Source organism: Bombus fervidus, chromosome 3 (genome assembly GCF_041682495.2).
Source record: "Bombus fervidus isolate BK054 chromosome 3, iyBomFerv1, whole genome shotgun sequence".
Lineage (NCBI taxonomy): Eukaryota > Metazoa > Arthropoda > Insecta > Hymenoptera > Apidae > Bombus > Bombus fervidus.
Window position 1 is genome coordinate 3,186,295 of NC_091519.1, and position 24,717 is coordinate 3,211,011.

General features: G+C 29.7%; 7 protein-coding genes and 1 long non-coding RNA gene across 17 annotated transcripts in view; 3 read left to right on the forward strand and 5 right to left on the reverse strand.

Annotated features, from left to right (window-relative positions):
* Window positions 1-7,629, reverse strand: part of Sky (GTPase-activating protein skywalker) — a 42,010-nt gene extending 34,381 nt beyond the window's left edge. For 2 of the 4 annotated variants that reach the window (XM_072000762.1, XM_072000760.1), the window contains exon 1: window positions 7,105-7,629. The gene's annotated coding sequence lies outside the window, so the exon portion shown is untranslated. The remainder of the gene's footprint in view (window positions 1-7,104) is intronic. The other 2 variants (XM_072000765.1, XM_072000763.1) reach the window with 1 other exon arrangement.
* A 496-nt stretch (window positions 7,630-8,125) lies between these two features.
* On the reverse strand, window positions 8,126-10,235 carry Rad9 (cell cycle checkpoint control protein Rad9). 2 transcript variants are annotated; one of them, XM_072000783.1, is made up of 6 exons: window positions 10,085-10,235; window positions 9,808-10,010; window positions 9,582-9,746; window positions 9,352-9,508; window positions 9,119-9,290; window positions 8,126-9,023 (listed from the first exon to the last, which is right to left on the reverse strand). In XM_072000783.1, exons 1-6 carry the CDS (start codon window positions 10,116-10,118, stop codon window positions 8,357-8,359), a joined length of 1,398 nt encoding a protein of 465 aa, XP_071856884.1. In that variant the 5' UTR covers window positions 10,119-10,235; the 3' UTR covers window positions 8,126-8,356. The 2 variants fall into 2 exon arrangements, with proteins under 2 accessions (XP_071856884.1, XP_071856885.1); XM_072000784.1 differs by lacking the exon at window positions 10,085-10,235 and having other exon boundaries at window positions 9,825-9,966.
* Window positions 10,236-10,438: 203 nt separating this feature from the next.
* On the forward strand, window positions 10,439-11,689 carry Vps29 (vacuolar protein sorting 29). The gene is made up of 4 exons (XM_072000826.1): window positions 10,439-10,579; window positions 10,774-10,965; window positions 11,047-11,282; window positions 11,384-11,689. Exons 1-4 carry the CDS (start codon window positions 10,577-10,579, stop codon window positions 11,499-11,501), a joined length of 549 nt encoding a protein of 182 aa, XP_071856927.1. The 5' UTR covers window positions 10,439-10,576; the 3' UTR covers window positions 11,502-11,689.
* Window positions 11,690-12,419: 730 nt separating this feature from the next.
* Cbp (sarcoplasmic calcium-binding protein) lies at window positions 12,420-15,451 on the forward strand. The gene is made up of 6 exons (XM_072000813.1): window positions 12,420-12,840; window positions 13,620-13,733; window positions 13,874-14,041; window positions 14,124-14,264; window positions 14,824-14,904; window positions 14,991-15,451. Exons 1-6 carry the CDS (start codon window positions 12,715-12,717, stop codon window positions 15,135-15,137), a joined length of 777 nt encoding a protein of 258 aa, XP_071856914.1. The 5' UTR covers window positions 12,420-12,714; the 3' UTR covers window positions 15,138-15,451.
* Window positions 14,817-16,829, reverse strand: Ufd1-like (ubiquitin fusion-degradation 1-like). Of its 5 annotated transcripts, none has more exons than XR_011799519.1 (5): window positions 16,441-16,573; window positions 16,209-16,363; window positions 15,572-16,114; window positions 15,399-15,514; window positions 14,817-15,152 (listed from the first exon to the last, which is right to left on the reverse strand). XR_011799519.1 is itself a non-coding variant. In XM_072000807.1 (5 exons), exons 1-4 carry the CDS (start codon window positions 16,571-16,573, stop codon window positions 15,449-15,451), a joined length of 897 nt encoding a protein of 298 aa, XP_071856908.1. In that variant the 3' UTR covers window positions 14,817-15,285; window positions 15,400-15,448. The 5 variants fall into 5 exon arrangements, 4 of the variants coding, with proteins under 4 accessions (XP_071856908.1, XP_071856907.1, XP_071856909.1 ...); XM_072000807.1 differs by having other exon boundaries at window positions 14,817-15,285; window positions 15,400-15,514; XM_072000806.1 differs by having other exon boundaries at window positions 14,817-15,299; window positions 15,400-15,514.
* Window positions 16,830-17,264: 435 nt separating this feature from the next.
* On the reverse strand, window positions 17,265-20,331 carry Got2 (glutamate oxaloacetate transaminase 2). Its single transcript, XM_072000789.1, has 8 exons — window positions 20,170-20,331; window positions 19,730-19,886; window positions 19,516-19,644; window positions 18,435-18,656; window positions 18,183-18,339; window positions 17,996-18,094; window positions 17,610-17,926; window positions 17,265-17,519 (listed from the first exon to the last, which is right to left on the reverse strand). The coding sequence occupies exons 1-8, from the start codon at window positions 20,247-20,249 to the stop codon at window positions 17,397-17,399; spliced, it is 1,284 nt and encodes a 427-aa protein (XP_071856890.1). The 5' UTR covers window positions 20,250-20,331; the 3' UTR covers window positions 17,265-17,396.
* Window positions 20,332-21,577: 1,246 nt separating this feature from the next.
* Window positions 21,578-24,140, forward strand: Mfs18 (major facilitator superfamily transporter 18). 2 transcript variants are annotated; one of them, XM_072000786.1, is made up of 8 exons: window positions 21,580-22,127; window positions 22,243-22,589; window positions 22,671-22,844; window positions 22,951-23,083; window positions 23,249-23,345; window positions 23,528-23,693; window positions 23,763-23,921; window positions 23,989-24,140. In XM_072000786.1, exons 1-8 carry the CDS (start codon window positions 22,072-22,074, stop codon window positions 24,126-24,128), a joined length of 1,272 nt encoding a protein of 423 aa, XP_071856887.1. In that variant the 5' UTR covers window positions 21,580-22,071; the 3' UTR covers window positions 24,129-24,140. The 2 variants fall into 2 exon arrangements, with proteins under 2 accessions (XP_071856886.1, XP_071856887.1); XM_072000785.1 differs by having other exon boundaries at window positions 21,578-22,127; window positions 23,763-24,140.
* Window positions 23,508-24,707, reverse strand: LOC139985924 (uncharacterized). The gene is made up of 2 exons (XR_011799521.1): window positions 24,462-24,707; window positions 23,508-24,214 (listed from the first exon to the last, which is right to left on the reverse strand). It is a non-coding gene; the product is annotated as an uncharacterized lncRNA (long non-coding RNA).
* Window positions 24,708-24,717: the final 10 nt, after the last annotated feature.

The window sequence follows — 24,717 nt, forward strand, 5'->3', positions numbered from 1 at the left end:
CACTCGTAATCTTCGTACATAATGGAATCTAATCTAGGAATCTAGAAATTAAATTCAACTCGAAGCAAAAAGAATTAAAGACAAGAATGTAAACGTATTTATATCGCTAAACGTGTAAATATCAAGATACCCACCACGTGCAATAAAACATACCAGCCATCCATCACACGTGAAAGCCATTCGAACCGCATCGTCTGAAACTTTTAATATCGTGCAAGTCTGTTTCTACGCGTTCATGCGAACTGATCATAAGCTAAGAAACCGTTTTACCATGATCGACGCTCGGTCTAAATTGAACGAGCCGGTTAACAAAGCGAAACAAAAACGAAATTGAAAGATTACAACTATTACCGTGGCAAAAAGTTTAATTACGTAGGCAGAGTCGTAAAAGATGGCAGCCAGGACGGCCAGGAGTGAATTAAATCGTTCGATACGAACAGCGTGGAACGTTGAACGGTTGATTAGCGAGTTAAAAAAGAATTCAAGCAGACAAGTGTCACGGAGCCCTAGACGAACCAGAGGATTAGAGTTCAGTTTCGTTTCGTCCCGTCTCGTTCAACCTATACACAAAAGTCCCTGAAACGAGAACTGCCTACTTCCGAGTAATAAAGCCCAATGCCGTAATCATCGTGATTTAACGACATCGACCTAAGTGCCGCGGAGCGTCGGTCGTGCGAATCGTTTTCCCGTCGTGTTTCTTTCTCAATACGCGCGACACACGTACAGAAAATAAACAAGCATTATACGGGCTAGTCGGCAAGAACGTAACCGTTCAACGTTGCAACCTTATCATTTTCCATACTGTGTTGCACAGCATTTTGTCTCTATATGTATGTAGATGCACATATACGTGCGAACAAGAAGAAACGTTTAGAAACGTAATTCGGGGATTAGTCTTATTGCGTCGGCGGGAAGTAAAAAGCACTGTGTGTACGACTGCATAAAACTTTATACAAGTGATTCATTATGGTGTTTATCAAGAGATTTCTTTTTGATATTAGGTTCAATGTAGCGTTGTGAGAAAATTTATAAATACGTTGCCATTCTGTTAACTGATGGTTCGTTTGTACGGATTATTGCTATTTTTCGAATTAATATATAATATTAATATACAGGATGCTTGCTGTAACTGATTTAAACTTTTGTTTTCAGATGTTACGAGATAGAAATAAATTGTATCAAGCAGCATTAAATTGTTTCAAATATTCGATACACGAACTGATGAACGTATCCGCTCCGGAAACGGAGGCGTTTTCAACATTACTCCCTGCTTCTTTAAATCTAACTATATATTCTTTGATGCAAACTACTTGCGACGTATACAAATGAAAACGTATTGAAACTGAAGCGAGTAACAGACGTTTTGCACTGATAATCAGAAATTATTATATGCAGCAACGTACGGTAACTCGGTTACGTTGATTTGTAATTAACTTATCTTTAACGATGATATGGATTACTCATAATATATGTACACAAGATATAAAAACTATTTAAAAGCTTAACGAGCAGTAAATTCGCGTTGTCAGCACAACCGAGTCGTCACGTACGCTAGCGTATAGAAATTTCAATCAACCACGTGTCCATTTCACAAACTGCTAAAACTTCAAAGAGTAAGAAATATTTTAGACTACTCATCAGAGAATAACTATGCTGACGAATTATCATGTAATATACGCTATAATGTACGAAAGTCTAATTATTTACACGTGTTGTTGTTACCACGTTAATCAAATGCCACAATGCGAGCTATTGAAACATGGAAAGATAATGAGAAACGTTTAAAGATACGATAAATAATAGACTTGCTACCCTGACGCACAGCAACTATTGTATACGCTAGTGTAGAAGAACTCGGTCATTCATACTCAGGGATCGTTATCATGCTAGCGCGTCAGTGTTTCACAATACGATCCGATGAGGCGTGTACGGACAAAGAGGAACGTTTAAAAACACGGCAAAATGCACTGTATCGTGTTCACCGATAGAATTATTCATGCTGGGTTGTTACGTTGAAACGAACGTTTCTTCTAATTGCTATAAATTATTCGACGTAACGAAGCTTCGTGATTTCAACGGCGATCTTTGGTGCTTTAATAATACATCGATAAAATAAATAATTCAGCTGGATTCTCATCGCAGAAGAAGAAGAAATAAAATTGAGAAACGTTTCGAGGAAGTTGAAAGGCATAAAATCCCGTTTCCGTTGAAATTATACTTCTTTCGTGTATTGTTCCACTTCCTGGCGAATTACCATCCGGTTTATTAACGAACTTGGCCACCGTAGTTTAAGGATTCTTGGTAGAATCTCGAGGGTAGAATAAAAACGTACGTTGCGATGGTGAGTTATGAAAATAGATAGAAATACATGTAACTTCGAAAGCTTTATATTCAGATAGATATTTAACTTTTCAGTTAAAATTCTGAAAATCTTTTTAGATATCACTTTTCAATAAAATATAAACATTCGTATTTCACATACATTGCCTTATTTTCGAAAATTGAAGAGTACCTCATTTTCAAAACGTATCACATATTATCATTTCAAAGATATTGTGCTGTTTAATCAATTTTAGATTAATAAGCGTCAATAAACATTTCCTTCGAAAATAATATTCGTAATTAAAACGGAGTATTTAACGATTTTAAGAACTCGAAGAAGATGATCGTCGATATTGTGATAAATAATTCAACAACCGCGCAGGATTTCCGTCGAAGAAATTTAGAATCATTTCGACGAAGCTAAGGACCGTAAAGCTTTACAGAAATCATAATTCCTTTCCACGTTTACGCGAAAGAGTAATAAACCATTTATTGGTGAAACTTTCGAGTGATTGCGTTTTATTACGAGTTAACGCGGCATTGTGTGTTTAACTACTTCGTCTAAACAATCTTTCGTATTTCAGAAAATAACTAAGTGTATCGTAACGAGAACTTTTGTTGAAAAAACAGATCTTAAGAAATTTTGAAAGTTAAGACGCGTATCCTTTCAATTTTACTGAAGAGCTTCAGGATTTTTAATTATATAACACTTTCATGTAAATTATCTATTCTTGAAAATTATATTAAATTGATTACTCGTAAACGATATTATCGTAACATACTACGATTCTGAAGCAGCAGAATAAAATGATTTCACCGGAAGAAGATGAAAACCATTTCTAAGAACAAAGTATAACAATCCAATCTGGGAAAAAGAAAAATCATCGTTCTATGTAAATAGCATAGTGCTTGCCAATAAATTCCTCTTCTAAGTATCATATTCGAGACTATAAATTATCACGGTCTCCATTAGGAAAACGAGAAGTCATTCGGAAGAAATTCGGAAACAGTAAATCCTGCGATCACTGCGGCATCTTCGAGAAAACCGATTATCTTGGGAATAACTGAGCATATTTCATTTACTCATTCTCACATGACAATTGTTCTTATCTGAAATGAGTAATCAATTAAAGATTTCGAAAGATACACTTCCAGTAAAAAAAAAAAAACGAATTTATTTATCAAATGGCTCACATTAAGACAATGACTAAGAATAACGAAATTGCGTTTGACGTTTCATTTTTGAGAAAATTGGCTTCCGAAACTTGTATACATATATTTGACTAATTTCCGACCGAACGAATATATTTTTCTTATAACTTTTTAATAAAGCATTTGTATTACCTTATTCTTGCATATAAAATATGCTGTACAGTTGTCTAGAAAGAAAGCCTGAAATACTCTGTATATGTATTTCTTGGCAAAGATCGAAACTGCACGTAAATAATGAAATATTCATTAAACCAAGAAACTGTTCTTCCACGGCCAGTTATATCACTAATTATTATACAAAGCGTTACGTATTTAATTAATTTAACGCGAGGATAACGCGCATCTCATTAACGCTCACGGCATCGAAAGTTATGCACGACGTTGCACTTCTCTCTGATAAGTTGCACGCTCATTCTGAATTTCATAACTCGCGTAAGCTCGGGCACGGATTAATCGCAGCTCGACATTCGCGGAACCCGCCACGATCACGATGGATTATTTATCGCGATCGCTCCATCGGTACGAAACATGTACAGTACATGAGTAGAAATACGTTCCGAACGATTTCGAACTGTTTCAAGGTGATATCACATTTGCCCTATATTCGAATTTCTAGGTTAACAGGTACTCATAGGATCGTTACCAATTCGTCGTATCTTGGCACGATTGTCGTGAATTAAGTGTATCAGCAAATGATGTCGAGATCGTGTTTCCTTTTTAACCCATTAACGTTACAACTATCAAACTGGTCGAAATGACTGATATTAGGTTTCTTGTTTTCGCAATTACTAAAAACATGCAAGTATTTTTGATAATATCCATGTTTACTGCAACATACTAATAAGAATATAACCTGTTATATTCTAGTAATATAATCTAGTAATATAATCTAGTAATAATAGTATTGTAATTGATCACGGTCGTTGGAAGCTATTTGTTTAACGATAATTTTGCAATAATTTGTTTTACTACTTTTAATCACCTGGTATTATGAAGCGTATATGCGCAAGTTAGATTTCATTTAAACTGATATTTATCACAATCATTTTTATTTGCTTGTCGTTTAATGTTATTATATCATTGCTGTCGTTATTGTGCCTTTATTACATATTTGCTTCTTGATTATATATACAGAGAGTTAAACCACACGCGGTTTTTGACAAAACTTTATGATATACTGCTGTGAAGTTTGGCAATAAACTAACTGTCGCTTTTATCTTAGAGCAGTGGATCTCATTTAAAATAGAAAAATAAATAAATAATAGAAGTAATTTTTATAATTATATTTAAAAATACAACTAGATATAACTACTAGAAACACTACTAAATAATACAAAATAGAAATTGAAATGAGAATATGAGTATGGCTTTACTAATGGATATTATGATGAATTCGCCTAAAAAATTATTTAATTCTAGAATAATAAAAATTTTAGGAAATTTTTACAATTTAAGTAAAAGTTGATTTGTTAATGCTTACAGTTCGAGATCCGAATATAAATAACAGGTCAGAATGATTTATTTGAAAATCGCATTTAAGATTCACCGATACATGTTGGAAGCAGTGATTTTATGGCTAATATCCGTATGTAGCAATATCGGGTTAACATATTGATGAGAAATACATGTTTGTTAATTCATCATATTTTCTCCATAACTTTCCATACGTAAATTTATATTTTATAAATATATATTAATAATAGTATACAGTTCTAATGATAAAGAAAAAAAGTGACTTTGCAGTGTTCAAGATCAATAACTACAGAAATAACTATTTAGTTTCGCCATTGTGTTTTCCCGCCTCGATCAGAGAACTTTTACGTAAGTTTGTATGTTTTCTTATATCTTCGATAGCTATAGAAATAATTGAATGTATATACATATCTATATTGTACAATATTTATAACCATTCGCATAAATGATGATTGCATTATATTAACACGTGTAAACATTATATACCGAGTAAAACGAATATAATTTTCAGAGTTAATATGTAACTGCAGAATTCGAACGATGCGAATCGCCAATACAAACATATGAATATATACGGTGCAGCGGATTAACGTTTCATCTACGACACATGTAAACGATCAATGACAAGAATTCATAGTCTTTATCAATTTTTCTACTATGAACGTACATTTTATTTTTATACGCTATTCTCAAATTCTAGTTAGATTTACATACTTCTTATTATTACTGAGTATCGATATTTATAAATTAACTAAAATTTCTCAGACAAGAAAACATTAAAATATTTATCTTCTGTTGGCAGTAAATACTTAGAGATCACTTTAGAAGTAGGTTTTACCCATCTATGCGTGTATATAGTTCGCGTGAAGTTTGTCGCAAACAAAATACTCGCACTGATCACTAATATTCGCCTGCGAATACATTTGGCTGGTAGTAACGAAACTGCACGTCAAATTATTCGATAAATTTGCTTCGTCTATCTTTAACCATTACCTTTTTATGTTTTTGTTAACAGTATTTATTAACAGTTTTGTTAACAGTACCACGTACTTGATAAAATATTTATACCATAAATTACAATCGAATATAAACACATTAAAAAGAACTACATCTAAGTTGAAAAAATATTTACGTCCGTTTAACGATTCAATTAAATTCTTAAGTGGGCAATATTAAAAGAAATCACGAGCAACGCTCGACCGAACGGTTTCTAACTTGCACGTTTAAGAATTTTGCTATCTGAAAATAGACTAATTGACTTATGTAATTCGGTAAACTCGGTCCCTCGGTTTTCAAGTGGGAACGGAACTGTACGATTTCCACGACAAAACTGTGCACGCATTACGCGAAAGGATCTTTGATCTCGCTGGTTACACATCCGTGACAACGTGTTATATACACCCTTATCGCCAGGCGCATTTGTCTCGGGGGACCCTTTCACGAGGGGACGGATGCAGCCAGCCGAACGATTAGCGAGCAGCATCCGGCGCCGATCTAAAAGCCCCCTTTCTGTGTATATGTAAGCATCGAAGAGCCGGATTACAGCCGCGGAGATTTCAGCGGCAAACATACCGATTCTCGAGTGGTCAGAAATGGGAGGATCCCACTCGACGATGATTGACGTTTATTATACGTTCGTAAATCATCCTGGCAAATGTCCACAAATGCGTGCAACAAAAAACAAAATCTCCTCTAGTTCCAAGATCTCGAAAGAATCATAGATATTTCGAAAAGAAGCTCCGGTCAAAGAAAATTGGCGCAGGGCGGAGCCTAGAGTTTTCGTGCTCGGAAAAGCGCAGGCGATATCGCTTCCTTCGGGTTACCGGCCCTCTGATCAATATTAATACGTGACACCGGCGAGAGGGTGAACTGGTAAGACACACACATACACACCACAGTGTGTCAAGCGAAGCATGAATTGAAAAAAAGGAGCGGAAAGAGGGGGAGGACGGAAGAAAAATTATCACGCGTTCAATCACACTTGAAATGGTACATAAGATAGATGAACAACGATAGGGCACACAAGCAGTGAGTAAAGGAAAGAAAAGTAAAGTAGACCAGAGCGAAGAGATAGGCTGTTGATAAGTATGTATTTACCGCCAATCTAGGAACGTCCACAGCCTCGTCGGTGCAGCCCACCTCAATGGTTAAAACGCGATAATATAGGCCCTTGTTTCTTGCCCTAACACGCAGCATGCAACGCTTTTGTGTTCTCGTAGACTGGTCCACGGCACGTCATCGATAGAATCGTTCGCAGAAAATCACGATGACTACTGTCAACGATTCAGAAGGGCGCGGAGATCAGGGTTGAGGCACTCTATTCACTCACGTACACGCACTTTTCTTGTCGATTGTAATGCTTTAGCGATTCTCTGTACGTACACGAAGTCACAGTTGTATAATTGCCACTGTCGTTGGTATTAACGTATATCGGCGTGTAAAGATTTACTTGTTTCTTAATATTACGCGTACTCGTTACTGTGAATGAAGATTCGAAATTGTTAGCATACAAGTATCGGTACAAGCGGAATCGCTACAGAACAATTCGACCTCATACGTACGATCATGATACATCCGCGTATTGCATTCTTTCAAGACCAACTGCGGGATCGCGATTTTTAGTTCTCTAACTGTTTTAGTGGTGCCCTCCTAAAGCAAGCGTAATCCACGAGTATGCAGTATATAGAAAGTCATCCCAACATGTATTTCTAGTAACGTTTCCACGTAGCGGCAAAACAATAACAGATTATAAATATAAATACTGCCTTTATGTCAAACTTGTTCTATTTTCTAATAAATATTAGACGAATAATTTGTTACCATTAACTTTAAGCATGACATTAATGTTGATATTTGTACTGCACGTGGGTTATATTTAAACTATTAATGAAAAATTATTTTCTAAATATTAACATCAATATCCATCATGAGAGATATCCATTGTCAGTAATATTATCGTTTTAGTAAAAAGTATTTAAAGCAGAATACAATAATTTTGTAGCTATTGGTTTCTTTGATACAGATTAAAGCCGCTTAAGAGGGCACGGTAAAAAAGTATATTTATATTTTGTTTACAATGTGAAGTTTAAAAAAGGGAGACTTTGTCTATTTAACTATGTAATATAAACAATAGTTTCATTTTGATCATTTAAAATTCATATTTTGTAATTAATATACAATTTATCAATCAAATACACACATTACATATGTAACAACATATAGAAACATCCTCGTTAATTGAAGCAAAATTAGTGACTAATAAATTGGTATAATAGAAACTTATAGGTTTCTGTTATGTTAATCACACGACCGAGGCACGAATGGCAAAAAATATTGTGAAAAATTGTTTTTAATCATTACTAGCTTCGTCTGAATCTTCAGCTAAGATTACATCGTATCCTGGTAATGTTCTTGGATCGAATGTCTTTTGAAAGCATTTTTGAAAAATGAAACGAGCCTTTTTATTTGGAGGAGATGGTGAATTTGGTACTTTGTCTTCGAATGCATCAGACTGATCACTATCCAAATTTTGTTCTTTTTCAGTTTCATTGTTACTAGATTTCCTTTTCGTTATTGTAGAAAATATAAAATTCGCTAATTTCTTTTCACTTGTAGATGTTTTATTAATGTTTGTAATTATGTCACAGCTAGATGAGGAATTCGTTTTCATTTTATCTTCGATATCTTGTTCTATTGGAAGGTTACTTACTCTATTTAGATTTTGGTTATCTCTGGTTGATGTATCAACTTGTCCCTTCGGTTCCTCCATGAAACATGGATGTGGTGCTTTAACATTACCTAATTTGTTATTGGATTTAACTGACTTATCTTGAATTTTATTATCAGATTTATTATTTTTCCTACAAACTCGTTTATTTGTTGCTCTTCTTTTTATGGATTTTTCTTGTGGTTTATTAATTAATGTTGTTTCTGCTTGACTATCTGTATCAGAACTCAATGTTGACAACACTAAGTTCACTTCAAAAGATTGATTTTTTAATGCAAATATAACTGGTCTAAAAAATATTAATAAATATTATATTCATTTGTATAATCTCATTTTATCTATGTCCAATATAAAGGAATTAAAATTTATATTACTAGTTTTTACCTTCCTGCTCCTTCAGAGTATATACTAATGGGTGTAATTGCAATTTCTGCAAAATTTAAGATGGACCTAAATTCTTTCGTACAAAAGGTAATTGTTGTTTCACTACCAATATCATATCGATCAAATTCTCCCTTTCCAAGTGCAAGTTGTGTACGTATTGTATTTGATAAACCTGTCAGAATTTTTTCATTTTATATTACAATAAACTACTTTTGTTATCTCTTAGATTTTACCTGAGACATCATCAACATAATTTCTTAATAGAAGCTTTTGTGCTGAAACTTCAAGTGTTATTTCAATTAAATGTTGATGAAAATTTTGCATTGCATCGCCTAATACTCGTGGTTGAGATGAAAGTTTGATTGATGCAGAATCCTTATTATATACAGTCTGAAAAATATAATAAAAGAAGGTAATGAAAAATGAAAATGTAAATAATTTGTTATAAATATATGATACATACTTGTAATATTTCACAATCTAAAATGGGCAATAAATGAGTCTTAGTAATACTGTTTTTATACTTTAAAATAAACAAAATTTCAGATGCATCTGGCTCTAATTTAATATGACATGTTTCTACCTGTTTGTCTATTAAATGTGGAGCCTTAAATACAGTCATTGCACTCTGAAAAATAAAAATATTACTATTTGTAATATTACATGGAAATATAATAACATTTTATTACCCTCATTGATATTTTACATTTCAATGCATCATTTTCTTGTAAGTCACCATAAGCATAATATGAAAAATAACTTTGTAGGAATGTAAAATCAGCATATGCTGAATTTGCCATATTAACAGTACGAAATGATAAAGTATTTTCATGTGGTTCTATGTACATTTCATCTCCAATTTTTGATAATGCGTGTATAGCCTTCGCTAAAACTATAATGCTTTATTATATATAAATGATATTTTTTAATACATAACAAAACATAACCTACATTAAATCGACATACTTTTTACATTTGCTCCTGCTATAACACACTTCATGTTAAATTTCTCCCATTAAACTATTTCTTATAAATAAAACATTAAATAATTATTCGGAAAAAGTAACCGAAGGAATCCATAATATTATATTTAAATCAAAATAGGATATATCGAAGAACCGGTTGGTTAACCGGTTATGACAGAAATGTATGTTCGTATATCTGAAATACAAATTATTGATATACATAAATAATAATCATTTTATAAAAATAATCTACATTATAAGCAAATATAAACTTTGGGTAAGAATATATAACTCGTATTTAGCGCATTGTAAAAAATAGTGGCAATTAATACGATCTCGAATCTCGAAAATCGAAGGCTTATCTGTCAAACATATTTCCAATGGTGCATTTGACATTTCATTAGCATTTGTTCTTCACAGATATCAAATACAATAAAATAAATATAAACGCTAAAAAATATATAGGAATTAAAAAAATATTATTAAATTCGTCATGGTGAGTACACGAGATTAAATATTAGTAATAGAAATTAATTAATTGGAATTACAAATTCCTTGAATCTTATTATCTAACCTCACAAAAAAATACCATAACTTCGTAAAGTTAATAAAATGAAAATATATACTATTAAAGATCCATTATATAATCTTTTTATTATATTTGCTAAAAATAATATTGGATATTTACAGCTTGTTTTAGTATTGGGAGATTTACACATACCACACAGATGTAGTAGTCTTCCAAGTAAATTTAAGAAATTGTTGGTGCCTGGTAGAATACAACATATTTTATGTACAGGTAATCTTTGTACTAAAGAATCATATGATTACTTGAAAACACTAGCCAGTGATGTACATGTTGTTAGAGGAGATTTTGATGAGGTATATTTTATTTAATATTGTTAAATATTGTTATAATTCTTTAATAATATATATTTTACTATATATTCTTTTCATTTACAGAATTTAAATTATCCAGAACAAAAAGTGGTCACTGTTGGTCAGTTTAGAATAGGTTTGTCACATGGACATCAAGTGGTACCTTGGGGAGATCCGGAATCACTAGCTTTAATTCAAAGACAATTAGACGTTGATATTTTGATATCAGGTCATACACATAAGTTTGAAGCATACGAGCATGAAAACAAATTTTATATTAATCCTGGTTCAGCAACAGGGGCATATAACCCTCTTGACACGTAAGATTTTATGTTAATAGTATAAAGTAAATTTTGAATGCTACATAATATACTTATAAATTTATTTTATTATTTATTTTATTTCATCACTATATTTACAGATCAGTCATCCCATCTTTTGTTCTAATGGATATTCAAAGTTCAACAGTTGTAACTTATGTCTATCAACTTGTTGGTGATGAAGTAAAAGTTGAACGAATCGAGTACAAAAAAAATTAAAATATTTAGGAAGATTAAAATGTAAGATATATGTCATAAATCGAAAATGGAATTTCATAATGAAATTCAAGATTAATCTGTGTATAATCCATATAAAATATTACCTGTATTACCATTTAAGCATTTATATAAAAATTTAAATTATATATTACATTTGATATAAATAAAATGGAGATACAATATATAAATTACGGCATAATATTTTATTTATTTTATTTATTTAGTAAATATAGATCATACTTATATAACAATTTTTACTTTTTCATAGTATGCATTTATTCAAAAAACATTCATTTTTCATGTTACATTCATTTAAGTAAAAGTTGTCATAATCAACTAAATTTAGTACCATGCTTCGTGTCACGTACGCTTATTTACGTTCATTTAAGTGTGTGTATAGACATGCATATTAACGTGCCCTACTTCAGTGATTCATTGAAATTTCCTTGTGTGATTAGTACCCGATCTTTACATTTTCAACTATTCCTTTTTTATATATTCATTTTATCTGTGCCTGAAATGCACTGATCAGACGTAAAATTCTCTAGAATTATGATAAAACACGAAATTAAGCATAGACGTAATACAAAGAAAAATTTAATTTAACTACATACACAAGTTTTTGTTTTTTAACGATTACTATGTAATTTTTTTTTTTTTACATAGATTTGAGTATTTTGGTCGAAAATTGTCTTTAATATCAGAATTATACGTAACTAGATATATACATGAATTTTTACAATTTCAGCAGATTCTAGCTATAAATTGATTCTTTAAAACTTAGGTTTCTACGGGAGCGAATTTTTTATTGATATAAATCAGGAAAAGGAATATGATTTACATATAATTGATATGTTAGTTCATATATTATTAATATTCAGGTTTAGAGCAGAGCATTTTCTAGTGTTTGTTTTCTTCTTTTGTGTCTATATAGTTATGGTGGTATATACGCCTATGGGTTTTATCTATGAAAAGAAGAGAACGTGCATGGACCCTCGTACAAGGCAATCAGACTATATACATGTATCCCAAACGATAAAGGGGGGCGGAGGACAGAGCACTATTACACATGCGCAAGGGACAAAGAGGGGAATTTGAGACCGACCCAACAAAAAGGGCCCACTGATCTGTGACGTTTTAGTGTTAAATCCCAAACGATTTTAAGTAGAAGGTGTTTTGTGTCACAGATAGTTTGCTTGAATTTCACGTTAAAATGACAACATTATTACGAACTGGTCTACGATTTGTAATTTCCAACAAGTGCTTTAAAAAAAGAGCTTTTTCACTTTTATGTTATGGAATACCAGAAAAACAAAATATTTTACTAAAATGCAACCAGGTAATTTTCTTTGTATATTACAAAAAAATAGTGAGTTTGATTTATAACAAATTTCTAATCAATTACTTTGTTTTAAAACACTTTGTATTAAAAATGATGTTAATATGAATAAAATATTAATAAATAAAATAAATCATTTTAAAAAGTTATTTAGACGAAAAATGTTATTTAAAAAAATAAAAATTATATTTTGAATCATAGATAGCAAATTTTTCAAATTTTTAAAAAAAGGATATGTTTATTGAATATATTTAAATAATTTATATAATTATTTTCATCTCTTTCAAATTGTTTTGGAAGATCTTCAAGATTCAAGGGCAATATTACGTATTAGTTTTATAGGTGTAGAATATTATAAATACATAATGTTGTACTCTAGTTCGTACATGTAAACATATGTACTATGTATGGATAAAGATAATTTATTTATAAAATTTTTAACTAAAAAGAATATTAAAATTATACTAATGTTATTAATAGTAGAGTTACATATATTCTTAATTGTTCTAACTTATTAAAGATAAATTAATTTCTTTTCTTTCTTTTCTTAATCCAGACTCTGTTTGGAGTCTATTGTTAGGAATTCACGTTGCGTCGGAGTTCATTGAACGTATATATTTATATTATATATTTACGATGTAATGTATTCATAGAGTGATACAATATCGTAATCTATCTAATTAGATATAATGCAGTTGTAATAATCAATAACACACAACAATTTTTAGAACAACTTTTTATTTATTAAGGAATATATAAACTAAATGTTTTATTTCCAGTATTATAAAATATCTCCGCGAGTGTTTAGTATAAGAAGCGTGCATCAAACGGGTATCTCAACTTCTGTAAGCGAACAAGAAAGTGATAACGATTCTGACGCCGAACAAGAAAAAGTAAGATACTGTTTAAAGTCTTATTATTTAAGATATTGTAATACAGTAACAATTTAATCCCAGTCAATTATTTTTTTTTTTTTAATATGTGGTAACTAATCATTCAATAAAAAGTTATTTAGAATATTTTTATTTATCAGGGACAATCACATTTTTGGAGAAGGAAAATGCGGACACTACATAATCATTTGGATGTTAATAAAGATGGAGTTATCAGTCACGACGATTTTACGTTGCTCGCAGAAAGATTTTCTGACTTGGGTCACTTAACTCCAGAATCAAAAATTGAATTCAAAAAATTAATGAATGTAAGTCAGTCTCTTTTTTATGCATTCTATGTATCAAAATGAAATAGTATATAATACTTTTAAGTTATTTATTTATATACAGGAAATATGGGAAGAACTATGGGGAGAAATTAGTCCGTATAATCTTATTTGTATCGAAAAATATTTGGAGCAAATGCAACATGTTCTTAATGACTCATCATTAAAGAGAAAATGTCATTATTTTTTGCCATTTTTATTCAAAGTATGTTTTTAAAAATATGCATTTATACAAATTAACCCATTGAGGACGACATACGATTCGCAATTTCTTTTTGTGCGACCGACGATATTTTGTGACATATAGGTTTCCAAAATGAGTTAAGAATGCATCAGTGATCGTACTTACGATTGCTTGACCATCAATTACTTCATCAGAATCACTCTCATTTTCACTTTCTACTAAATTTCTACTAGCGACTTCCTGACTTGTTGAAGCCGTACTTAAGACGACTGCTACAGCTAAACTGCGACTCCAGAAAAGAATTCGAAAGATTTGGTCTTTACAAAGATCAAAACATTATTACGAACATTATTACCAGCCATCCTTGAAAAATGTTGTGAAATACGATACCTAAACGTAGGAAAATAAATGACGCAACGTATCAAGCATTCGTACGACACGCGACGCGACGGTCCGTACTCTGCACGAACTGTGGCTAATAGGGACGAAACGAGAGACCGTACAGTGTACAGACGCCGTCCCAATGGGTTAATATGTGTTAAAAAATATTTTCAATATATCATTAAATATAAAATTGCAGGCAGTGGATAAAAATCGAAATGGTGAAATTTCTTTACAAGAATTTCAGTTATTTTTCCAATGTTTAGGACTCACACATGATGTAAGTAGAATTGCACATTCAATTTTATGATTATTAAAATAAAAGTTAAATAAATGAATTGATTAAACTGAAATATTTTATTATAGGATGCAGTTATTTCCTTCAGTCATATTGATGTTAATGATGATGGTAAAATTAGCTTTGAAGAATTCATAACATTGGGTCGTGAGTTCTTCTTAACAGAAGATCCAACAAAACCCAGTAAATATTTCTGGGGTCCTTTGGTAAATTAAAATTCTCACTGCAATCCCATAATTTGTGATAATACAGTACTATATATTACTTATTTTTATAATGATAATTTTTTGACTTCACTTGTAAGATATTTGAGTTATAGGATATAAATTTTTATACTTTTATACTATATATTAATTTGTTTACCTATATACAAAAAACTGTTTAAATAAAAAGACTTATTAGTGTAATGGGTAGAACTTGTATGAAACTATTTTTGTTAAAAAGTATAACAGTTTAATTACAAATATAAATACTCACTTTTACAAATACATGTAATTGTATGAAAATAAATAAACCAATTATTTAATTACTTTGATTTCCTAAGAGAAAACCCTTCACCAGTGAATGCTTTAAATTCATCTGGGTCTTTTGCCTATAAACATATAATTGGATAAAGATAAAGTAACATACAAATGACATTTCAACTTACCTCTTTATTATTAACAGGTTTACTAATGCGCAAGAAATTAAGTGTTCCTATTTTATAATCATAATCTGGTATTCCTCTAACATAAGCCGGTTTACTTGTAGTAACTTCTGGTTTTGCAAAATCTCTACGTTTTTTGCCATCTAGTCTATTACCTTCTCCTTTGAATGGCACAAAACCAGATGGTGCTGGCATTAAATCTGCAGGATCTACTACATTTTCATCCTTTTTAGTCTCTTTTTCTACATATCCCAATGGTGGAGCAAATTCAACGTTCATATCACATTCTATGATAGTGACTGCTGGACCTGGTCTTGTTTCCAAAACACACATTTCATATATTCTTTGATTGTATTTTATAGCAATAATGTCACCTGTTGTAAGACAAGCAAAATTTCTTAATCCATTTTCTAAAACAGCTTTAGGATTTGTGATGTCTAAAAAATCTTCGGATTGTGGTTGAAAACGTGAAAATGTTGCAACGGGTAAATTTACACTTTCAACATTTATTAATTCTCCTTCTTGTAATAAAAGATTGTACATCATCTGTAATCACATTATGATAATTGTACACTGAATTGGGCTATGTATCAATCTAGTATTCTTAACTAACAATACAAAAATGAGAATATAAACATACCCAACAAGGTAAATAAACTCTTCCTTCATCCGCAACAAACTCTAAAACTCCACAATGAGTAATTCTATTGGTTTTTTCATTACTTAATCTGAATAACATAGGAAATCTAATATTTAATCTTGTAAGATGCTCTAAAGCTGAGGGTGGCATGATTACTGAAAAAAAAAAAACAAATTATAATCTTTTACTTGTTCAGTGAATAAATTACAACATGTTCTTTAGATATATATACTTTTCCCTCCACGTTCTACATCTCGTCGATATGTACCCGGTAACATTGACACAGAAAAACATCTATAGTGGTTGTTGAAAGGTCTGACAATCTCCGGAAACATGTTAAATCCAAACTGAAAGTGAAAAGTCATGTTAATCGAAACAACATAACCTTATTTTATTAAAAGAAATCATCGAACGGAACATATTCCGTCGCTGTTTGTCGTTTCTCTCTCAGGTTTTCTTTACCATATTTATGTATTTGTTGCGACACTCTTCCGAAGACTTATAATTAATAGAATTTTTTTAAAAGCGTGGAAATTTAGATTTACTTATCACTATGACATACGCATAAATACATAAACAGACACAACTTATGCATATCTATCAGAGGTGAAGAAATATCGATAGTATATCGATTATTATCGTTAGTCTTCTAAGTGAAAAACTAGTGAAAACTAGTGAAAGCTAGTGATATTTTTACTATAACTGTCGATATTATTTTGAATATCTTTAAATTTGAATGTATCAGGGTATCAAGCAATTGGAATTTGCTCAATTTGGAACTGTGTGTGTAAAATAAATCGTTTTCTATTGGTAAAATAACTCATGGAAATTTTATTAGAATATTTAGTATACTTCATAACAGTTTTATTTATATAGTTAATTATTATAGTTTTTCGTTTATAATAGAATATATAATAGAATATTGATTATATAAATTTTGCAAAAATTATTAACTATTACTATGCATAATTAAAGATATAATATAACATTTAATCTACATTAATATATCATTACAAATATTACACTGCCTGCAGTTTTTTTTTTTCTATATAAAAATAACATGCGAGAATAAATGCATCTGATGTAATGTGTATGTATATCTATACTATTGTGTTTATATGTGTAATGTATTTGAAAATTAAGGGCAGGATTTGACAGTGTTTCTTACTTATTGATAGAAATATTTATTTATATTGTAACTTCATATATAGCTTTTGCTATATATTCCACATTTTTTGATGTTACTCCTGCCATAGATATTCTACCATCTTTTGTCAAATAAATATGGTAATCATTAATAAGCTTCTCTACCTATAAAATAAGTAGAACCAAAATTAAATTATTATATTCTATATATATATTACATATAATGATGAAAATAAATAATAGTGGATGTCATACCTCATTAGGGTTAAGGCCAGTAAAACAAAACATTCCAATTTGGTCTGTAATATGTTTCCAATTACGGGTACTACCCATCTTCGTAAGATTATCGTGCAACTTTTGACGTACAGATATAATACGGTTAGCCATTGTTTTTATATCAACCATCCATTGTTCTCTCAATGGGGCATTTTCTAAGATTTCATAAGCAATTCTGGCACCATTAATTGGTGCATTAGAAAATAGTGGTCTAATTATAAGCTTTAATTGCGAGAAAACACGATTTGCTTCATCCTTGTTAGCACAAACCATTGTAAATGTTCCCACACGTTCACCTACAATGATCAATAATTTTTAAATGTTTTCATTTAGCGGAAATGAAATTTATAAACTTGTATATTAACCATATAAGCCCATATTTTTAGCATACGATTGAGCCAGAGCAAATTGAATTCCTTCTTTTACGAAGTGTCGAACACCAAAAGCGTCTCTATCTATATCACCTAAAATTTGCACAAAAATATCCACTAGTGAACAAATTTTCATGTATTATTAAAAATTAAATTATTAACTTCTTATATGTTGTTTTACCTGTGGCAAACCCTTGATATGCCATGTCCAAAAATGGGAAATGTTCTTTTTTTTTTACTAATTCTGCTAATTCTTTCCATTGTTCCGGATTAGGATCGACACCAGTAGGATTATGAGCACATGCATGAAGAAGAATAATGGATTTGTCTGGAATTTTCTATAAAATACAATATTACAAATAGAATTTGTAAATATAAGCAAATTAAATTATCAATAAACACAATATATTATTTATAGTATTTATATACTAACATATAAGTTTTCTAAAAGACCTTTATGATCTAAACCACATGTTTTTGGATCATAATAACAATAATGTTTTACTGGAAGTTTAGCAAATGTAAATACTGAAGCATGGTTTCCCCATGTAGGTACTGGTAAATATATCTCCTTATTGCCAGTAAAAAAACGTGTGAGAAAGAGTCCTCCAAGAGAAAGTGCTCCTGTACCAGAAATTGTTTGAGCTGTAGCAGTCTACAAAATGATATCAGTTAAATTGTGAATTATAAAGAAGTTATATAATAGCAAAACTAATAATTCAGTGTGCTATTGACATAAGAATAATAAAATATTAACCATAACGAAATTGCACGGTTGTTCTTATACCTTATATGTACAGTCAGTCATAAAAGTCTATATACACGTATCAAATTTTGTGTATCTGACTTATTAAAGTAATTAAAAACACACTTTGTCACAAATTTATTTATACTTATGTATATAAAGTCACACTAAATGTATCCAGTACAGTAATGTATTTCTAAACGGAACTAGAAAAACTGAAACATTTAACTCACAAAAATTTTGGAATGAAATTACATTACAAATTACAAAATTTTTAATTTTATTATTGCCAATGAGATACCATTATTGATGCAGAGAAGGGACCTATTTGATATTAATATAATATTAAGCCATTAATATAATATAAGCAATATTATTTTTATAATTTCATGTATGTATAGCAGATGTTTGTAATATTTGTATCATTTCATATTTTTAAAAACTCTTTTTTTAATAGCGGTGAAAGTAAATAAACTGTGTTATATTTTAATAATATGTGTCTTAATGTGCAAAAAAATTTATATAGCATTAATATTTTTACTATAATATTTTATATTCTAGGGGTATATATAAAATCTTGTGACTAACTATAGATATGTATTTCTGTGTATATCTAAACAGTGCATGCATGTGTTTTTAATACATGTGTTATGTGTATGTTTAAACTACTTAATATATGTTTATTTATTTGTTTATGCTTCAGATTCAGGAAACAATTTTAACTGATGAACTCTTTTCTTAAAGAGTATATTTTACATGTAATACTTACCAAACCTTCATCAACAACATTACTGTGTTCACCAAGTGCTAACTTAATACTAAGTTTACAAAATTCTGCATTTCCCGCAATTGCTAAATATTCTTTATCCATATTTCTACTTCTAATTCTTTCTTCTGCCTATAATATATTTGATTCAGTTAGATTAATGTGAAAAATTAGAAATATATATATTTCCCAAACATAATTGCTTTATAATATATACCATTCGTACACTTGGCAAAATAAATGGTTTAGTTTCATCATCTCGATAAGCACCAACTCCTAAATTAACTTTATTTGGATGTGTATCTGCTTTATATCTTTCTGTAAGACTGAAAATTGGGTCTGGTGGACCCATCTCTATCTGAGACCACCATGAACTATAACACACAAAATATTTTAATATTAAGTAATTTCATGTAAAGTAAATTTTATGAGAAAAAAATAAATTATAAATGAGTAAATATCAATAAATTATATAGTAAAATCATTTAAAGTTTTTAAGCATTTTAATTAAGCTCTTAGTTATGCTTCATCTTGAGAAATTCCTGATCATTAATAATAAATGCTATGATTATTAATAATTTTAAATAATTTTTAAACTATATAATTTATAACATAAAAAGGTTAAAAAGTTCAATTAATTTTTTAATATACACCTACCTTATTGACCTAACATTGCTGTTATTTTTAAATAATTTGCATGCAAATGGAAGTCTAAATAGCTTTTTACTTTGTGCCATATTAATATTAATATGTTAGAATACAGTACAGTCACCGTATAGATCACTTTAGACTACAGATATACTTGACTACCTCAATAATTTGCTGATACGATGCACAATATACAGATACTTATCGTCTATACAGGGTGTTCCATAAATTTGTGCCCACCAAAATGTAGCCCGTAAATAAAAATAGGAAAAAAATTTGATATAAATGCTTTATCAAAAAATTGCAACAACTGATAATAATAAAAAATGAAATGTAAGAAAAATGATAACAGTTTTATTTTCATCGTAGTACAAAGTATGAATAAATAAATAATGTTTATATTTCATATCGATACAAATTAATTTACTAAATTAAAATTTCATTTGTTAAATAAATTCAATAGTTTAGTGATATTATGTACTATTTATTTTCGCATTTTGAAATATAGTCCATTTTTATTAATAAGAGCCTAATATTATTTCATTGTATTTAGCAGTTATTTAAGAATCTGCCTCAAGTGGGTTGGTGCACGTAAAGCGCTAATTCTGATAGTAATATGCGCAAAAATTTAAGAGAACTACTACGATGTAAAGTTATTACTTATTATAACTTAATTGTCTCTCCTATTCTGGTCCTCGTTTTATTTTGTCATAGGTCAATAGTAGATTAGATTCTGTCTCATTCATCGATGACGATTCATCTTCCGATTTCACTTAGATAACAAGCTTCTGTAACCTTGAAATACTCCGTTGTTGAACTTAGGAATATATTATAAGGAAGAAATATATAGAATCCGAATAAAGAGAAAGAGAAGACAACAATAATTTATGTTTCTCTTAGAGTACATGATCAAGTAGAGTATTTTCTAAAGACCATGTGTGATTTAGTCTAAACTGCTAATTTGTTACGTTTATCATTTCTTACCTTTTGTAATCCTTACTGTGATAACTTACATAATATAGAGATAATATACACACATAATATACATACTTAAATAATATAGAGATATGTCTCATATTTTATATACGTACATATGTTGGATATTCGTGTCGTGAATTTTGGCGTAGCTGAAAGAATAAACAAAAGATTCCAATAACAAATGACATTGATTAACTGTCATAATTATAAATTATCATTGAATCCTATTTGCCATCGCTCGTTAATTTGTATATTTACATATTTGTTGCTGAGACATAGAACACTTGCTTTTTAACAATATAAATATTAGAATTAAATTTTTATGAATATTTTTTTCCAATTCATCATTAATTCCATTCAAGTATTGGGAAGTTCAAATCTGAGATTACAAATTCGCGCGTTCAATTTATATTTTAAAAAGACAACTTCATATTTATTGACTATGTTTACTCCATGAAGTTTTCAAATAACGCTGTTTTAATGTATTTCTATTTCTATCTTTCAATCTGTTATCTAAGAAATGAAGTTGATATTTGTGTTAGTGTTATCTAACTTACCAACTATGTATGTAAATTAAACGATAGTGAACATATACGTTATGTATGTATATAATACGCAATTAAAAAGAATAGAAATCAGTTATATTTGTATTAATGTATTATTTTTGGATAAAGCTCATTGTTAAACATTTATAGGAAATTGACTTATTATTAAATTATTAAATATTTTCGCAAAATTAATGATGACTTGAACATGCAAATCTCCAGTTTCACGATAATCTTATAAAACTTAACAAGTTTAAGATAAGATTTTATTTTAATTTTTCATTACTAGTTTGCTATCAAAACTTTTAAAAATAACATGTCTAGCTTATATGTTTTGAGTATATGGGAACAAGAATAATTACTTACGAACGAAATTATTTGATGAGAAATGCAAATGCAAATACCTTTAATTCAAGATGAAAAAACAAATTCATCTTGGTCAAGGTAATTAATCTATATTAAGATATTATGAAAATAATTTAAAAGATTCTTTGAATCTTTTTATAAGATTATTTTTGATGTTTAGCAATATAAACTAAAATTATAAAGTAAATTTTAGGAAGGAAAGACGAAAATGGTTTCTATCATTATTGTGTGGTACTTGTCTCATATATGCTACAAGAACATCTGTTCCTTTATTAATGCCAATTATAAGTAAAGAGAAACAATGGTCCAAACCAGATTCTGGAGTAATATTGTCTAGCTTTTTTTGGGGTTATACATTAACGCAAGTTGCTAGTGGTTATATTAGCGATAGAATTGGAGGACAAAAAGTATTATTGATCTCTGCTCTTGGATGGTCTATGACAACATTTTTTATGCCAGAAGTCATAGAACTCTTCTCAAAGAATGATAGTTCTGTGTTATTAGTAGCAGTAGTGAGAACAATAAATGGCGCATTCCAAGGTATTATGAAATTACTAACATAAATGGCTAAAGTATATAAAAGATATTTGTTCTTTATATATATAATTGCATATATTACAGGAATGCACTTCCCCAGTATGATTAGTTTAATAAGTCAACGATTGCACGAAACAGAAAGAGCCTCATTTTTTAGTTTATTAACATCAGGATCAGCTCTTGGCACATTGCTCACTGGATCTTTAGGTTCCTATCTGTTGGAAAATTATAATTGGGTAGTAGTTTTCCAAACATTAGGTATATAAATGTATAATTGTGTGTTATTTACACTAATATATACAACCTTATTAATTAATTCACAGTGTGATTTAATTATACAAAAGTATCTAATTTGTTATCTTAGGAGGTTTGAGTTTGGCATGGGCCGTGCTACTAAGTTACCATACCCTACCTTTTAAGGAAAAAGCAGCTTCTACTAAATCAGCTACTAACTACACTTTGCCTTGGTTGAAGCTTTTAAAAAAACCTCCATTCTGGTAATCATTGTGCATGGGATCAATTTGAATTCAGTTATCATAAGTCAAACAATTTCTGACACAAATCTTAATATAAAAAGTATATAAAGTTATATGGATTTATAAAAATATTATGATTACAAATTTATAGATGTATAAAGTTCACATATTAACTATTATTTTCAGGTCATGCGTAATAGGTCATGCTTGTCAAAATAATTGTTTTTTTGTATTACTATCCTGGATGCCAATGTATTTTCATGATACATTTCCAGAAGTAAAGGTAATTAATTATTAGGTTGTCTCAAAAGTTTCTTTTGTTTTATAAGGAAATAATAAATACACAATATTTTTTATTTTATATTACTTTATTGAATTTTTAAACAAAATGGATCATACATAATTCAATAAAATGTTGTACCATTAGTTGTATAACATGTTAGAAATTCTTTTTGTTATATTTAGGGCTGGGTTGTAAACATGGTGCCATGGTTGTCTATGTTGCCTTGTACATTTTTTGGTAAAGCACTTTCTGAGAAGATAATAAAAGCAGGGTATTCCATCACAGTAACACGTAAAATAATCGAAACAATATGTTTTTTAACTGAAGTTATAAGCTTATTATTTTTAGGTAAGTGTAGGTATGTATAATAATGTATGAGGAAATTAAATAGTGAAATTGATTTTAAAACAATTTCAGCAAAAGCGGAAACTTTTCAAAGTGCAATAATTTGTCTTGCGTTTATAATTGGTGGATCAGGTTTTCATAATAATGCAATTGCAGTAAATCCTTCAGATCTTGCACCAAAACATTCCGGAAGTGTATTTGGATTAATGAACACTGTTGGTGCTATACCTGGTATATATAATCATAAATTTACTATTGCAGTAATAGGAAAGATGATAGTAAAAAAGATAATTTTCAGGATTTCTTGGAGTATACTTTTCTGGATATATATTACATGTAACGCACAGCTGGCCTGTTGTATTTATATTCATTGCTATAATAGATGCATTAGGATGTATAGTATATTTATTATTTGGTTCTGGTCAAGCAATTATATAAAATGACATCCAATTTATGGTTCTTTTAGTTTATTGTGAATATACCCTATCCTTAAAATTCGGTACAATTATGTAAATTTTAATTATCTACGAATAAAACAATAATATTAATTAAGTTGTGTCAATATTGCGAGAAGTTTCGATAGTAATACAAAAAAACATTCGTGCATGATTTATATGTATATTGGTTAACTGACAATTTGATTTTGTTTAAAATTCCATATTATCTTATACATGTTACGTTTAATTAATAATAATTATAAAAACTTTAAATATAGTAAATATCAATAATATATATTTAAAAGGTTAGCACTGATTCAATATAAAATCATACCTAATGAAGGAATCTAATAATAATGGTTAAACGTGATATCTATGATATTTCTATGTATGATTTTTCAGATTATAATACCAAAACATAACCGATTATAATTTCTAGAACGATAATTTTCTGTCAATCGTTACACAATATTTTACAGAAATAAATGTTAGCATATTACGTCAAATATTAAAATGTTCTTTTAATTGACGACGAATAAAAACGTAGCCAATGTGATGGTTAGTAAGTATATGCGATTGCCACCTACATG